This window comes from Physeter macrocephalus, chromosome 15 (assembly GCF_002837175.3).
Source record: "Physeter macrocephalus isolate SW-GA chromosome 15, ASM283717v5, whole genome shotgun sequence".
In the NCBI taxonomy this organism is placed as follows: domain Eukaryota; kingdom Metazoa; phylum Chordata; class Mammalia; order Artiodactyla; family Physeteridae; genus Physeter; species Physeter macrocephalus.
In genome coordinates, this window is record NC_041228.1 from 75153109 (window position 1) to 75171715 (window position 18607).

The window sequence follows — 18607 nt, forward strand, 5'->3', positions numbered from 1 at the left end:
GGTCAGGATCAGGGCAGGAGATGCTCTGTCCCGGGGTCTCAACTTACACAATGAAGACTTGTCGGGGGTTACACAGAACCACTGAGGGTCCCACCAGGGGGGTCACATGGATGACAAGGCTGTTTATAACGCCTGAGCCTAAAACCTAAGGCTTAGGCTCTATCTTACATATAAGCAAAAAAAAATTTTTTTTTTTTTGGTATTGTATAAATATGCTTTGAACTTTTCAGGAACTCATCTGCCATATAAACAGAAGGAACATTGCACTTTGTTTTGCTTGGAACTGTACCAAGTGCCTGACTGCAATGCCACTTATAGTAATTAAGCTGCCAAAGTCACACACCTCATTATTGTTTTTTTGTGTTGCATCTACATGAAAAGTGCTAGACTGCACAAAGGTGCGGTCTAGGTCAGTCTATCTGTCTACTTTGCTATGTCTTCTGGTGTAATCATACCTAGGCATTAGACGTTGAAATATGTTTAGTTTTATGATAAATTACCTTCCTTTACTTCTTCACCATATTTAAGATAAATTTTATATGAATGTTTTTAGAAATAATATGCATAGATTATGTTATCTATAAATTCTTCTTTGAGGATAGTGAAGATAGTGTTACAAAATATTTGTTATAAAAAAGGGACAATAATTATACAGCTGACAACCACTATCTGACAATCATTTTTTTCAAGGAGTCTTTTCTAAAATTGTTCTTGATCATAATTTGTACTTGAGGATACGGTGTAGCTCAAATGAAAAAATTCTCTTAGTATACCATGACTGACCACTAGCCTACAACGTCCGTCGAATATTTTCTTTTAATAATAAATTAGTTTTGATTTATATTATAGCACATTCATCATCATGTTCTTTTCTTCTTCCATCTGGAAGTAACCGTCATTTCAGCAGTCATGTTGACCTTTACTCAGCAGAAGAGCACTTTCCCCACCCAGTGGCTCCCAAGCTCTGCCCAGTGACTCTGCAGGTTTCCAAGTCCACAGCACTGACTTCAGCTCTTACCCTCCTATTTACCACCAGCATACACTGCTTCCCGGGTCAGCTTCCCACCTTTCTCAATGACCTCCCTCCCGCTTACAGCATTTCTTGCTTTTCTTTGGTATTCTGACATTACCTTTGTAGAATTCAAATACAAAATCCATGCTAATTAGTTCTAAAATGCCTTTCCTTTAGAGTTCCTTGACCACCTCAACTCCGATGAGTTCCCATCTCCACTCCACTTCGGCCACTCTCCTTGGACAGATTTCATCACTTGGAAAAGCCCCACCTTCAATTCCTGGATGGAGTGTAACCTCCTGCTCCAGCCCCTTCACTGCTACTTACATCTCCCAGTTCATGACCAGCCTGACACTTTTCTTCAGTTGTATTTCTACTTAGGGATGATCACATTGTCAGCTAGCGAAAGCACAATGCAGAAAAGCTTTTATAATCGTAGCAAAATCACTTGATTCCTCATCTTTTAGCCAGAAGGCCTGGTGAGTTATGATGTTCTTTAGATGGGTCAGAGCACTGTAAATCTGGTTTACTTTCACAAAGTATAACTTCAAACTAACTAACCTTTTGAAATCTTCTGCCAGCAGTAATGCCACTTTAAAAGCTTTCTAATATAAGGTGCTGCAATTCAGGCATACATGCAATGAGACACCCTGTCAATAGTAAGCAGGACAGTGGCTTAGTGGATGAGCAGCTACCTGCTAATCAATTCACTAATTTATTACATTACAATACCTCTGCTCAGAATTGGGACCATAGCTTCACTGGATTTTGAAAGGGACCAATGACCACTGCTCTTCTCCACCAAGTTAAGAACCAGTGACTTACAGATAGCAACATGTCCTTTATATACTTAAAAATACCCTTCCCCCCCAGCAACCACTTACAGAATATATTCCAGTATCTCACTCTTAAAAACCAGTAGAGCACTACTGAACGGCGTTCTGTTTACAAGAAAAAGAAGTTCCACCCTCAGTAACAAATAGAATCCAAGTAACACATCTTACCCTCTCTTAACGGACTCCAGAAACTGAGCATTTGTTGGGTCACTGTAAGGTCTCAATTCTCCATCGTCTAAGCTGAAACCATTGCTCCACAGTTTAAGCAAAATCTGAACCTTTTGGGCATATGAAAAAAGAAATACAAGAACGCGTCTGTATTAAACAATTTTAATTTTCAAATGTGATATTTACGATTTACTTTATTTAAAATATAGAGTTATTTGTACTATTCTTTATTCAGCTGAAATAAAGATCTAAACGAAGCCACGTGTGAGATCTATACTTAGCTTAATGAACCGACAATGGCTGAAATAGCAAAGGTCCGATCGCTGGACCCTGGCCTTGAAGTACAATTATTTCCGGTTCACTGAGAAGACCTAAGTCCTGAGAGCATCCAGCTGCCACAACATACCCACCCTTCTCCATCATCTCTACCTGTCTTCTTTTTTCTTCACATCTTTATCGGAGTATAATTGCTTTACAATGGTGTGTTAGTTTCTGCTTTACAACAAAGTGAATCAGCTATACATATACATATATCCCCACATCTCCTCCTTCTTGCGTCTCCCTCCCTCCCACCCTCCCTGTCCCACCCCTCTAAGTGGTCACAAACCACCCAGCTGATCTCCCTGTGCTATGCGGCTGCTTCCCACTAGCTATCCACCCTACGTTTGGTAGTGTATATATGTCCATGCCACTCTCTCACTTCGTCCCAGCTTACCCCTCCCCCTCCCCGTGTCCTCAAGTCCATCCTCTACGTCTGCGTCTTTGTTCCTGTCCTGACCCTAGGTTCTTCAGAACCTTTTTTTTGTTTTGTTTTAGATTCCATATATATGTGTTAGCATACAGTATATGTTTTTCTCTTTCTGACTTACTTCACTCTGTATGACAGACTCTAGGTCCATCCACCTCACTACAGATAACTCAATTTCGTTTCTTTTTACGGCTGAGTAATATTCCATTATATATACGTGCCACACCTTCTTTATCCATTCATCTGTTGATGGACACTTAGGTTGGTTTCATGTCCTGGCTATTGTAAATAGAGCTGCAATGAACATTGTGGTCCATGACTCTTTTTGAATTATGGTTTTCTCAGGGTATATGCCCAGTAGTGGGATTGCTGGTCTACCTGTCTTCTTCTCTGCTGCAGAGCTTAACTATTTATGCCAGGGGGCCAGACAGAACCTCCAGAGACCCTCCAAGGCTAAACTATACATGTTTAAAATGAAACATAACTCCAAAATTTCAAAAGGCGAAAACAAAGAATGACTTTAGACATTTCTATGTTTATAACTCAGCTAATTCTATATCATGATGGTATGTCATTTATAATAATTATTAGAACATATATGTAAGCTCATTTTGACAGTGAGTCATACATTCTTTCAACAAATAGTTACATATCTCTAAGTGCAAGGCACAACTGAGATATAAAATACAAAATTTAATTATGAAAACTTACACATAATTGTAAGTCCTTTTAATCCATGCTTCAAAAAATAACAGAACAAAAAGAGATTATATTATCAATTTTTAATTTTATAACAAGCTGTAGTAACTAGAGGCAAAAATCTACAATTTTTCATTTTCTTTCTGTACGTACATCTTGCAACTGATTTTCTCCATAGATGTATTCAGACCGCTTACAAAAGGAATTACCCAATCTGTATCCTCCACCTGTAAAAGACTAAAACACACACATAGCAAATGAGCTAAAAATTCACTGAGGCTTATCAAGCAAAATGGTGTGATAATGTGTGATAATATATTTTAAAACTATATCAATTATAATTAGCCAAACTGGTTTATACTTTCCAGGAAATTTTTACATTAAAATAAAGGTCTTATATTACAGAGAGGTATACTCTAGTAAGAAATTATGTTTCTTCCCACAAAAACATTAGTGACTCAGAAGCTGAAATAACTTAGGCCAATCTTAAACTAAGAAATGCATTTATACACTGAAATAATATTTTCAAGTAGAAACAGACTTTAAAAACCCACCTTTAATATTTTATGACAAGTCTTATAATAATTATAATTCTTGAATCATATTTTACAAAGTAAATAAGAGTTTCATAGAGAAAGGAAGAATTTTATAAATGAGTATAAATTACCCTGAAGAAAAGCTCCATACTTATAAGCTGCTTTGATTCAACTGTAACAAATCAACTAGACTGTACTTTTTGTTTTGTTATGCTAATTACAAGCTCTTCTATTTTTCAGGTAAGATAGCTTATGAGGTAAAACTGTTATTTCTTCTGATCACCATTCATATCATAAATGAGCTATTAGTCATCACGTTGCTTTCCTGTGTATAGACTAAATTATATCAATCCTATATTTTTCTTACAGAATTGGAGAACTTGCAAGAACCAAAATTACCTGAGACTTAACTGAAAGAGAATTTCAAACTGTGGGTAAAGAACAAAATGAAAACTAAAATTTAAGTTTCATTTAACAGAAGCGGTTCTGAGCAGTGGCTGACTCTCACAGTTACCAGACAGGCCCCCCAGGCCCACTGGACACCTACTGAGCCATAATCCCTGAGGCCACATGGTGATTTAGAATACCTCCCAGATGATTTTGATGAGGGAACTCGGGTTGGGAAATGATAATTATAAGAATATATGACAATTATACACAAAAAGATACTTGAAGTCTTCTTTGATATACCAGTTCTCTGCCAGCTGACATAGTTATAAAAGCTGTATAAAAGTTTTATAGGAATTTAAGGCACAAAAACAACTCAATGGAGAAAGGAGAGCCTTTCAACATGCAGTGGTGAAGCAACTGGACCTCCATAAGGAGAATAATGAACCTCGATGTAAACCTTATAGAAAATTAACTCAAAATGAATCATAAGTTTAAATGTAAAAAGGAAAACGATAAAAAATGTTCTAGATAACATGAAAGAAAATCTTCCAGACCTATAGTTAGATGAAGAGTTCTTGGACAAGATACCAAATACATAAAAGAAAACAGAAGGATAAACTGGACTTTAGCAAGGTGAAAACTTTTGCTCCGTGACATATCCTGGTAAGAGGATGAAAAGACAAGCTACAGTCCAGGAGGAACTATCTGCAGACCATATATCTGACCAAGGACTCATTCCTATTAAAATATATACGGAACTCTCAAAAGTCAACAGTAACAAAACAAACAATCCAATCAGAAAATGGGCAAAAGTCAGTTTACTGAAGAGGATAATAAAGATAATGGCAAATAAACACATGAAAAGATGTTCAATATCACTAGCCATTAGGAAAATGCAAATGAACATGATTAGCCATTAAGAAAATGCAAATCAAAACCACAGTGAGTTATCAGTACACACCTATCAAAATGGCTAAAATTATAAACAGTGATATTACCAAATGCTGGCAAGGATGCGGAGAAACCAGATCCCTCATACACGGTGGAAAACGGTTTGGCAGTTTCTGAAACACCTAAACATATACATACCCTTTGACCAGGCAGCTGAACTCCTGGGCATTTACCCCAAAGAAATAAAAACTAATTTACATACAAAAACACGACTGCTCACAGTAGCTATATGTCTGCCTGCCTGCCTTCCTTCCTTCCTTTTCTCTCTCTCTCTCTCTCACTCTCTCTCTCTTTCTTTCTAAACATTTCGTTAGTTAGTTGTGCTGGGTCTTAGTTGTGGCAGGTGGGCTCCTTAGTTGCATCTTGCCAGCTCCTTAGTTGAGGCATGCGATCTCTTAGTTGTGGCATGCATGTGGGATCTAGTTCCTAGCCAGGGATTGAACCCAGGCCCCCTGCACTGAGAGCACGGAGTCCTAACCACTGCACCACCAGGGAAGTCCCAGTAGCTATATTTCTAATGGCCAAAAACTAGAAGCACCTAAAATTTCCCTCAATAAGTGAAGAGTTAACAAACGGTGGTACAACCACACCATGAGCGCTAGTCAGGAATAAAAAAGAAGGATCTACTGATACACTCAATAACTAACTGATGGATCTCAAGGGCTTAAGCAGAGTGGAAAAAAAGCTACTCCTAAAAGGTCACATACTGTACGATTCCATTTGTATAGCATTCTCGATATTACAAAATTACAGAGATGGAGAACAGATTAGTGGTGGCCAGAAGTCTATTGAGGGCGGGGACAGTGGCAGTGACTCTAAAGGGGGCCACCAAGAGGAGACTGTCGTGAAGATGGACAGCATCCAGATCGAGGAGGTCACCACACAAATCTACACCTGTGATAAAACGACACACACCTACACAAAAACCCTGCACCAAGGTTAAATTCCTGCCTTTGTGACTGACCTATAATCATGTAACAACCGCTGGGGGAAACTGGGTGAAAGGCGCATAAGACCTCTCTGCATTCATTGGCAAATTACTGTGACTCTATAATTATTTCAAGATAAAAAGGGAAACAGAGAAGTTTCATAGAAATGTTAAGAAACTGCCTCAACTTTCGACCATTAGTAGAAAGATTATATAGACTTATAAAAATAAAGCAAATATTTGAAACAAATATACAGTTAGAAAAACAATGTTTGCAACTAATATAAAAATCTTTAGGAGATCAAATATATAAACAGCAAATTTAGTTTTTTTTTTAAACTTTAATGTTACATTGCTTTTATATTTTATTTATTTATTTTATTCCTTGGCCATGCTGGGCGGCGTGTGGGCACTTAGTTCCCTGACCATGCCCCCTGCAGTGGAAGCTTGGAGTCAACCACTGGGCCACCAGGGAAGTCCCAATAGCATATTTAGTTTTAAAAATTCAGCCCTTACCTTAGATTTGTCATCACCCGAAGCTCTTGTGGCTTCATTCAGAGGGACAGCCCCATGTTCCCTTGCCTCTTTGAAAAGTTCATTCACAATTTTCCCAGTTGAAGGTCGAACTATATGTAATCCACTGCATTCATGTTCACTTGAATAGAACCTTTAAACATTACAGTTCATGAATAAAGACAGAATACAAACATAAACTACTTTAAGGCAAAAAGCTACACAGTCTTAGGAAATGACTTTTATTTAAAGAGAGCCATTTCTAAGGCCTTTGTGGAAATATTTAATTTTAAAAACGGGATTAAGGAATTAAGTAGTATCAATGGTTTGAAGAGATTCTGGTAGCAAGTTCAGCATCCCGCCTGAGAACTAAACCTAGTTTGTTTCTTCCTCACTTACCCTCTGTAACTGCTTATCTATCACACGAATCTCTTTGAGAGCTGACAACCAGAAGCTAAGCCTCTTCCCCAGAGGAAGAGGAATCCACATTCACTAGGACCCGGTCAGTGAAGAGACTTCTATATTTAGATGCTGTAAATATCTAAATCTAGACCACAGGGCTACACATAGAGTTTACTCCTCAGAGAGTTCTGATTGAAAAATTATAACCTCCCTGTGTTAAAGGTAAATAACTTAGACCACAAACAATTTTCTCAGTGTTAACTATGTAGTGAATAATTTCTCCTTTCTTTTCTATTCCATAATGGTCCTAGGGAATATAAACATTTCCTTCACATAAATTAGTACCCTATTTTATCTTACAAGATGTTTTACAGTCAAGAATATCAGAAAATATAACCAATGAAGTATCAACAGGGAGACTTCCAGAATAAGGTGACAATCAAAGCTCATATCCTTGACTACCGATACCCTCCAATTCAGTTCCTAATTTGCACTGAACTGACTCGCAAAACAAAGGGGGAAAATTATATCAGCACTGGAGAGTAGGAACAGAAGTGACCTTCAAGACTTTCCCAAAGTTAGTATATGCAAAACTAAACAGGAAAGGGAAGGGCAGCTCAGCTCTCAAGTCACTGTGAGCGGAAGAAAGATCTACACGGAGACAATGGACACCAGCAGAACCCCACTACCAAGGCCAGCTCACAACCACTGAGGGTGGGGAGGGGTGGGGTGGACTCCAAGCTGCTAGCGCTCTGGTCAAGCACACTGAGGACTAAGTTCACCCAGAGCAGGAGCCCACGGAAGCCTTCCTGCCCAGCTGATACTCAGAGGGCCCAGTACGGACAAGCAAGGCCGAACACTGCCACGGCGGGCTCTTATGACAGCGGTCAGTGTTAGAAGGCCCTTGGTAGCAGATGCCTTAGATGGCAGCACTGGGAAGGGAAGGGAAGGGAAGGGAAGGTGGGGGGGGTGGCGGGGAAGGGGAAGGGGAAGCAAAGCAAAACTTCCTGCTGCAGCTACTCCTGTTAGAGCCCCTTCCCTCCTGTCTCCTGTCCCTAATCTGGCAAAGTACAACGATAGACTTCCTTTTTCTCAGCCTTGGTGAGAAAGACCTTAAAGGAAAAACTTGACGTAGGAAAAGATTTACTAACTTCTCTATGGTCGCTGATTTTTTATTACCGGTATAAGCAATCTTTGCCTACCTCAGGGTCTATTTTCTTCCAGAAGTTTTACTGTTTTCCACAATCCACCCTTCTCCTCTGTCACAAGTACGCCTATACACCCGACTCTCCTTCTCTATTTAAATGCATCTGACCATCAACGTTTGGCCACTCCCACAGATAGCAACCTCCTCTATACACAGGACTCTCAAATATATGTCTTTAGACCTCCTTACTTATGGCCCGGTGCTGAACTGAAAAGCACCTACTTGAATCCAGTTCATCTCTTCCCATTAACGATCACATCTTCCCTGGATACCAGATTAAGAAGCTTTCAGTCTTCCCCCTTTCCCGTTCACTTACTCCCTATATTCCACGTCATCACGTTTCTACAATAAATTCTTTGAAAGTATCCCACACCAATTTCACCCCTTTCTGCTCCATTCCACTGACACCATCCTAACCTCAAATTTTATGACCACATTCTTTGGATTACTGCAGCTGTCTTCTTCTTGATTTGTCTCCTTACCTTGTTCTTCCCATTGCCATTTATCTTACATGGTACTGCCAGACCTACTTTACCAAAAGTATAATAATAATAACTAACATTTATCAACTGCTCATTTAATCCTCGTAACAATGGCATTATCCCCACTTTCCAAATAAGAAAACCGAAGCTTAGGGAATTAAAAAAACTTGTCCACGGGCAAAACCGTATCAGAACAGAGAGAAAAAAAAGATAGAAGACTGAGGTGTGTCTATGTCTAGAATCAAAGCTTTATCGCTCTACTATAGTTTTTATGGTAAGAGCTACAGTGAAAAACATATCCTGGCTTTCCCCTGCCTTGCGCACAAGAGCAGCTCTCCTTGGCTGTCAAGGCTGGCCGTGACGTGGCTGCATCCAGGACTGGATGCATCATGTGTGGGCCGGCAGCAAAGTGAAAGTAGGAGTCTCCTTGCTCAAAGTGCGTTGAGAATTTCAAGACAGTAATACAAAGCATTAACCCAAGCTCGCGGCCCTTCCCGGGGAGGGGCTCTGGGTGAACGCTGAGGCTCCACGTCCACAAAGCACACCCAGCAGCACCTGCCACGAGTCTACTCAAGTTCTGCTGTTCCTTTCGGCTCGCTCTTGGCACTTTTATTATTTTTTCTTCTGGGCCTATTTTGTTCCTTGTCTTCTGTGCTTATCCACATCCTAATAATCCTTTCAGGCCCAGCTAGGTACCAACACTGTGCTAGACGTCGTATAGACTTATTGAATTCTCAAAACCATACTAGTGTCTCATGACTTGTAGGGGACATTTTTTTTTTAAGTTCTTACATTTCTGAACAAGAAGACTCACATTTTTAAAGTTCTATTTGTGACAGAGAAGCTTTTGTGGATGAATATGTAAAAGCAGGTGTCAGGCTAACTTCCGTGAGTTTTTCTGTAGATCCCGCCCCTCCTCTTGTAAATTAAAAATAGATCACACTACGTGTAGAGTACTTAAGTTTCACATTATGTACACAGTGAAAATATACTGGCTTAAAATGACAATGAACAGATGAATGTTTTGATATCTAATGTTGTCCAAGAAGGTGGACCATTAATTAAGACTGTTTTCTGTACCAGACAAAGCGGTAGACATGCAATGAAACACGGCAGATGTCAATGCTGAATATGAAGTCAAGAGAACTGCATACTTAGCATTTGAAAATATCACACTTCGCAAGAGGAAAACATTGCCAATAATTTGCTTCACATTGTATTTTAAGCAGATTAAACATAGTATAAGCATCAACCAATATATTTAAGGCAGCTCCTCTTTTTGGATATGTAAATAATTCTAGAAATCAAATCTGAGGCACAAAGTCCTTAAAAATTGCATAATCAAATTATAACTATTAACGGCAACACTGTTTCAGATAGCATAAAAGAGAAAAAACCACTCATTGAAATATCTTAAGGCTTATATTCAAATAGCAAGGAAAATATTAATACACTAATCTTATTTTAAGAAGTCAAATATTTTGATTTGTTATACCAACAAATTAAGTCATTCAAAATCTGTTCAAACTAGGGAACAGTGGCCAAATAGTTAATGAGTAAAACTTTGGTACATTAATATTTTGAGCGCTTTCAAAATTTGAGACTGAATAGATTAAGGAAGCAGTTAAAATATATAATATTTTATATATATATATGTCTATGTATGTGTGTATAGGCACACACACACACACAAACATACATATTAAATAAGAATTAAATGAAAGGGAAGGATATTCAAACAGTGCCAAGATACCAACCTGCAGATTCTAAAGGAAAAACTGTACCTTCCGATGCAGTGGTGTGGCAGTCAGCACCTTAACCAAGTGAACATATGGCACCAATAGTGGGAAAACCTGAAACCATATGGCTCCTGATGTGATGTAATACACAGCAGAAAACATCACTAACTAGTGTTCTTAACAAATACGTTTAACAAGAATCTAATCGTGAGGAAACAACGACCTTGAATGTGGGACATTTTAAAAGACATCTGGCCCCGGCTCTTCAAAGTCAATGTAATAAGCTTTAGATTATATAGGTGAGCTAAAAGCAGACAACAGAAAGGTTGGGAAAAATGCTCTGGATTCAGATACCAAACAGGCATCATGAGTGGAATGCATGGCCCTTGGCTGGATCCTAAACCCAAAAGGCTCTAAGAGTATCTGACTATAGACTACGGATTAAATGATTTATGCAACTAGTGTTCATTTTCTAAGGTGTGATATGTTATCAAGGTTATAAAGGAGTGTGGGCTTCTTCTTAGGGGATGCAGGCTGAAGCCTCTAGGGATGAAGTGCTATGATGGCTGTAATTTACTTCCAGATGGTTGAGTAAAAGACAGCGTGTGCACCGATGTACTGCTGTATGTAACATGTTAACAACTGGTGAATATCGGAGCAGACACAGCATATATTCATTGTCCTTATCTTTGATTATCTATGGATTTTAAAATTTGTAAAATAAAAAGGTGGGGTGAGAATTATAAATATTATTCTTTCTTTCCATTCAGGTCCAGAAAGGGATGTCATTTTACGTCCCCTATAGAAAGAAAGAAGGTAGACTAGTGACAAACAAAAAAGAAAGAATAACTTCCAGTGAATTTTTCAACTTTTGATAAAAGAACAGACTTTCTGAAAATGAGATATAATGGGAAAACTCAAGTTTCTCCCCAGTAATGAGATTTGCAGTACTAAAAGTACATTGAGGAAAACATTCCTGGAAACAAGAAAACTCATGACAATAAAATATACCTGGTTCTCATCTCTTAAAACTTCACTGTTGGTTGTTTTTATAGTTCAGGGATTTTAACAATAGCAAATACTATCTAGAAGATCACTATTAGATGGGTCATCACCCAACAGAAGGAAAGACAGATTCCTGAAGTTATAGATTCTTAAATGAAGGACAGAAGACACAGAGGGGCTCCATGGATGGGCTTGAAGAAACACACAAACCCTTAAAAACGACTGACAAAATTGTACGTTAAGTCTTGCTCTGGGGGAGAGGGGGTATCACTTTCATCAGCTCCTCAATGAGTCCAATGACTGAAGAAAGAAGCACAGTGCCCAAGAAAAGTACTATTCAGTATGTTATGCTATGTGGTGTCTATCAAAATATTAAGTATTTAAGACAATTTTCCCATAAGTTTCTTCTGGCTTTCTGACTATTAAAGTTTCAGAAATTGTATCTAAAAAACGTTTATTTTAAGAAGTTATAGTTAAAAATAAATTCCCAGGGCCATTTAAAATAATGTGGGATTAGTGAACTAAAAAGGGATACAAGTTTAAAAACCAAAACAAAACTTACCTTTGAGGTGGTGTCCGTGGGCTTTTAAAGGCTGTAGCGTGAGGTCTATCAGGTTTGGAAGCTTTGCATTTCACTTCATCTTCATATAATTCTGCCAAGGCCAACTATAGAATAACAGATTTGTTATAAAGTATAAAAACACTAGAAATAAACCCTTCTACACAATGACAAGTTATGAGTAGAAAATTAACTTGTAATTGAGCAGTAAAGATGTCTAATGAAAAATGAAGGCTGCTGTTTCAGAAGATGACTCCCTTCCAAAATAAAACCACTGCATCTCTTATTTATAAAATGAACCAAAATGCCACATATAGTAGAATAAATTAAAGTTACAATAATTGTTTAATGACTTTCAATGAACTATTCAACAGTTTCAAAAACTATTTGGTAACAGATCATTTTCAAAGTTGGACCTACAATTCTTTTGAAAATACTTGGAGATGTTTCACACTAATGTCAGTTTGCTCTCATCAGATCCCATAAAAATATTTCACTTAGCTGTTCAAGTTTTCAAAATCTCAGTACATAAAACAATTCCAAAATTATTCTACTTAAAAGTTTACCAGACATATAAACGTCATCAAGTTTAGGAAAATGAGCTTCTTTTCAATGAATGATATATACAGTTTATATAACTTTTAGAAAGCAATATTACCAAATTATGCTTTATAGATATATGGCTGGATATCTTCAAAATGAAATAAACAAAGCATGGTTTTTGAAACTGGAATTTTAAGAAATTATCAAAATATTTCATTATCATATAAGTTATTTTGTTCCCACTTCTGACTTCCTTGGACAACTGAAAAACTTTCCTTTATGCCCCTTGTGGCTATTTAATTATAATTGGCATGACCATAATCTTTGGAAAATTAAAAAAAAAAAAAAAAAGACAAAAAAAATGCCCAAATCCCCCCAAAACCCAGATGAAGTGCTCCTTCTAGAAACATGAGAAATATGAAAACTATCTCCAGGGATTCTTTCCTCAGTAGGAAAAGAAAAATAGGGAACTGGGGCAAAGTTAATTCTCTGAAGATTCCATTAATCAACCTTTAAAATATGCACACAAGAAAACAAAAATGAAAGTCTTTATTTTTCCCACCTAATTTTTTACCACTACCCCATACACATATGTCAACTTTCATATTTCTAACATGGCAATTTTGCAGGAAATCCTAATTATAAAAGTGCTGTGTAGCCTAAAAGAACTTATTAAAATCCTAACTTAGGCTCTTACTGTGTGAGCTTGGGCAAATTATTTAACTTCTCTGAGCCTTAGTTCCCTCATCTTTTAATGCCTAGTAAAAAAATACCTTAGAGGTATTACATAATGTACGTGAAGCACAAGGCAAGTGCTCCATTACGAGAAGATATTGTTAAAAAATGCTCAGCAATGATTGTGTCAGTGTTTCATTTTCCCCAAGGTTTCTTTTCTTCCTGCAGTGTTATCTATATATCTCCTATGGTCTTTTCCTACTTATCCTCTCCAAAAGGAGAGAACAAAACAAAACAAAAAACCCACCACAAAACAAATGAGAGAGACAGAGACAGAGACAGAGACAGACAGACACTCTGACTACTTGGGCCCAAAGTTTCCAGAAATTTTTACCTCCCTGAAACTTCTTCAAAACCGTATTCCTTTATGGATTTCCTCATGAGCTGATAATATTGCTCTATGAATTACTTTTATGCTATTCCTATTCCCATCAATGAAAATGTTATCTGTATGTCAAAGGGCCATTTCAGCCATCCTTCACGAAGCCTTTTCTAATTTTCTTAACTAAAGTGGTATTTCTTTTCCAAATCCTCACAGCGCATTTATATTAAACATTACATTTGTCACCACTTGAGTACTTTTCTTACTATTTCATGCCGCCTACTATAATTTAGGTTTCCCAAATTGTTTCTAACATAGCACATGACAGGCACCCAACAAATTCTTGTTGAATTATGTAGACTACAACTCAACATGAATGATAAAGAGACACAGATAATGTTATAAATTTAAAAACTGAGATTATATTTGCTATAGTTTTGTACCTTGTTTTTTGCTTTAAGAAGATTTGAATAAACCCTGTAAATCAAATAATCTTCTTCTATAAAATAAATGAATAACGCAAACAATGCCTTTTGACTCCATGGAATGTGGAATATATATTAACAAAATAGGAATATGGAGAAAATTACATTACAGCAGGGAGTCCACCTAGCTGAACGGGCCAAGTTATCACCAGTACATCATTAACTTAGAGGAAAATGAATGATATTTAGAGGGAATTAATGCCAGGATCCATGATGTACCTGAAGCATCAAATGGCATAAGTTCATAAGCAAATATTTGGAACAAAGTTAATCTATATTATTTGACATAGCAAATGACACCACATCAGAAGAGGAAATTAACTGATGCACTGGTTAAAACCAGTAGAAAACAACAACAAAATCTCAGTCAAATAAAGAGATACAAATGTGTGCACTGTGAAGTACAGACGCATATCGTGAATTATCAGGACAGACTTCCATGAGCTAAACAACAAGATTATGAAGAGATTTCAATTACCCAGAGAGAATAAAGTACGTAAGCCCTGATCATCTTTTCTCTAGAATTTGAAATGTGAAGAATGTGAGAAAAGAACCTGAAACTGTGGGTGAAAACATCAAATATATAGCATTACACAGATGTTTCAATCTAGAAGAGTAACATCAGCATCGCCTGGGGACCCCTGAAAACTGCAGATGCCCAAACCCCAACCAAGACCAAGTGATTTAGAAAATCGGGGTGGGGTCTGGTGTCTGTGCTCAAACAAGCCTTCCAGGTGACTCTCATGTACGTTAAAACTGAGAACCAGCGATATGGGACACTGACATCAACAGGACGAGGGTACTTGTGACACGTGCAACACAGTGCCAGACATCTGTACACTTTTCTTACCGATAGAACTCCCCTCTTTGCCCCATCCAAAGCCCACTCTGAACCCTAGGAAGTACTGAAGTTATTAGCCCCAATTCTCCTCAACTCCAACCTATATGGAAATAAAGAAATAAAAACAGAAATCTTTTTCTTTTGATATCATTCTGGAGGAAACCTGGGACAGAAGCATACGATCAAATACCTTAACTGTTAACCCCGTTGTGCGGATGGACCGAGGGGCATGAGAAGAGACAAAGGGCTCTGAAAATGTTCACAAACACTAATGAACACTGAGGTTTTGGGGGTGAGTATTGTCACTAACAATCCTATCCCAAACTTTCCCACTGAATGTTCCCAATTTTGGAGGAGGAAAGGACCCAAGATCTACTCTCAGTTTGAGATCCATGGGAGATTTCGGAATTTGTGAGTCAGAGGCTCACGGTGCTGGGAGGCTTTTTGGGAGACGACGATCCATCTTTCCTCTTGTGATGAATGAGGAAATCTCTCTTAACATAGATGCCGACAAACCCTACACTGCATGGCAGCTAAGAAATAGGTACTTAGTGGTACTTTTGCTATTTCCCATTATACTGTGAAAGACTCTTAGAGCGAGTTGTCAGGAAAGTTAAGGAGTATCTACTGAAAATTGAACCAAATGGGTAACTCTTAAAATAAGCATGGCTAGATTAAACAATAAAATAATCCCCAAATAATCAATATCCAAGAAACCAGCTGGGGAGACAACATTATCCAATTCTTTTAAATCTTTGATACATACTCTATTTCTTCATATGCCATCACTTGGTTGTTTTCAGGTTTCTTTGCAAATTCTTCACATTCTTATTAAATTCTAAGGGAAACACTATGAATACTTACTGTATTTGATATTCCAAATAACATTCATAAAAAATCAGTTATCTACTTGCACCTACCTACCAGGAAGTAGACAGGGGATGGAAAAAAAAAAAAACCCAAAAAACCCTGTTTTCTAATTGATGGTGAAAAGGAAGGAATATTCTCACAATTGGCGACATCTACCACAGTATCTCCAACAATTTATCATATCTTAATACAGTGGATGAAGTATAAATTTGTCAAATATCAGGTGATCATTAACCAAGCTGTTCTCATTTTTCACATAAAAAGAAAAAAGATTTAAATTAGAGAAAGGATAGTAAGTCACACAGTTTTAAGTTTAATAGCATTAGCATGGACTAACCAATGAAAGTTATAGTATTTTTCTCCTTTAAGGGAAAAAGAACCAAATATTTACTAAGCAAGTCTGATCCAGGATAATATGGGATTGAACAGACACTTTACAGACATTTCTTTATTTCATCCTGGACACCACCATCACCTCTAGTTTACAGATAAAGATACAGAGGATCAGAGAGGTTAAGACATTTTTCTGATATTCACATAACTACTAAGTGTCAGGGTCAAGATGCAAACCGAAGTTGTTCTGACCAGAAACTCCATTTTTTCCCTGACAGTCCATGCTGCCTCTTACTGCTATTCTACATTGAGTTCATCTCCTAACCTGACACCGATCTCTCCATTCTCCAAATTTGTCATTTTATACACTGCTTATTTTGGCACTAATTCATACTCCATCTCAAAATGTTCTGTTAAATATATGTTCCCTGACAGTCCATGCTGCCTCTTACTGCTATTCTACATTGAGTTCATCTCCTAACCTGACACCGATCTCTCCATTCTCCAAATTTGTCATTTTATACACTGCTTATTTTGGCACTAATTCATACTCCATCTCAAAATGTTCTGTTAAATATATGCATATCTTATTTCTGCAAAAAATAGGCAGAAATGTCTTTTATACGTCTATGCCCTTTAACAGTGTCCCAGCACCACCTGTGGATTTGAGGTCCTATTTATCTCTGCTTTCCCGAGCTTAGCAGTATGTTACATGGCGGGTGGTCAATATATGTTTGTTCAAAGAAACAGAATGAAGGTGTAACAATGAAGTAACAGAACTTTTCTACCAAGGCTTGTGGATTGAAAGGCATTTATTTTTAATTATAGCTCCCTACAGATGTTTACTTTTTGAATTTTATCAATGATCTTACAAAGAGACAGTTAAAAAAAAAAACCCACCTCTAAAATGAGTAGTGAGAAGCACCTGACGGAGCAAGATTTGGTGCGCTGGTATTTAGCTAACTACTGTCAATGTCCTGTAACATTACAAAGTTTTATTTCTCTATTTCTTACGTGCAATGTTTTCTAGACTGTAAGCTGTTACAACTAGGCTGGGCAGCCGTAGGATGAAATACTTTTTAGTGCACCCCTTTAAAAGGGAAAAGCTATCTGATAAAAAGGAACCCTTTTTACACTTTAAGTAATCGAGCCACAAACAGCATCCAAGACAAACAAGTTCAAACCAGCCCACGCTGTGACTCGATTTCCCCACGGCCACCGCAGAGCTTTCTTCTGCAGTGAGTCTGACCGGAGCATCAACCGGTGAAGCACTCAACTGACCCCTAACCCCCCAAACGCCATTTGACATCAGCAGCTGCTTCTTAAACTGCAAGTGGGGTGGAGGGGAAACGAGGCAGGGGCACCACTGACAGCAGGGCTCGGACACTTGTTTCCACAGACGCCGCTCCCCGGCGCGCCGCCTGGGGCGGACCCGCGGCGCCGGAATCACAGTTCGGTCCCCGGGCCGGTCTGGGGAAGCTCGGCCGCGGCCAGGGCGGTTCCATACGCCCCCGGCCACGCCGTCCCCGACGCCGCGCCCCCGCCCCGCCGCTCGCCTCACCTGCAAGTCCCGCGCGCTCGGGGGCCGCGGCCCCACCGCCCTCGGCCCCTCCTCGCCCGCCTCTCTGCCGCAGCCGCCCTCCGCCATCTTTCATCCGCTCCCGGTACCGCCGCCGCCGAAGCGTCTCCCGCGACTTCCGGGGCCGGTTGCCTGGAAACCGAGGGGCGGGGCGATCCCAGCGCGCCCCCGCCTCCCCCGTCTCCCGTGCGCGCTTCTTCCGGCGCCCGCCCACCTGTGCGCTCCCGCTTCTTTCCTTAAAGGAAGTTGGCTCAGAATTTCCCCGCCAAGAAGCCTCTGCGTAAACCCGGAGGCTGCTGGGCGCCTCCCTGGAGGGCAGCAAGGACTTGCGTGTTCTTTTAACCCCACAGTGAAAACGTCCTCTGGATGTTTCATCTGATGAAAAGTGCCACCGTCCTTTTCCAGTCTCGGTCACATTCTCTCATTTCCCTGCCAAGGGCTGGGTGGTACGTCGCCCCCAAAGCGTGAATTGATGCTGAGGAGGAAGAACCGTGTAAACTTTCTTTGCGATCAGAACTAGAGACTTATAAATTCATCTGAGATTTATTTAAACTCCTGTCTTATCCCAAGCACTTTTATGCCCCCGGATGCAAAGGTAAAAAGAAGTAGTCCTGGTCATTATAAAACTCACAATCTGGGGTTTCCCTGGTGGCGCACTGGTTGGGAGTCCGCCTGCCGATGGGGGGGGGGGCGCGGGTTCGTGCCCCGGTCCGGGAGGATCCCA

The 18607-nt window shown here is 39.1% G+C and overlaps 1 protein-coding gene across 6 annotated transcripts in view; it reads right to left on the reverse strand.

Annotated features, from left to right (window-relative positions):
- Positions 1 to 17973, reverse strand: part of UBXN2B (UBX domain protein 2B) — a 34076-nt gene extending 16103 nt beyond the window's left edge. For all 6 annotated transcript variants that reach the window (XR_003683312.2, XM_024127007.2, XM_024127006.2 and 3 more), the window contains exons 1-5: positions 17866 to 17973; positions 12179 to 12282; positions 6785 to 6935; positions 3617 to 3700; positions 2017 to 2126 (exon numbers count right to left, since the gene is read on the reverse strand). Coding sequence is in view for 5 of the 6 variants with exons in the window: in XM_024127007.2 (XP_023982775.1) it covers positions 2017 to 2126; positions 3617 to 3700; positions 6785 to 6935; positions 12179 to 12282; positions 17866 to 17952 (536 nt within the window). In the remaining variant the exon portion in view is untranslated. The remainder of the gene's footprint in view (positions 1 to 2016; positions 2127 to 3616; positions 3701 to 6784; positions 6936 to 12178; positions 12283 to 17865) is intronic.
- Positions 17974 to 18607: the final 634 nt, after the last annotated feature.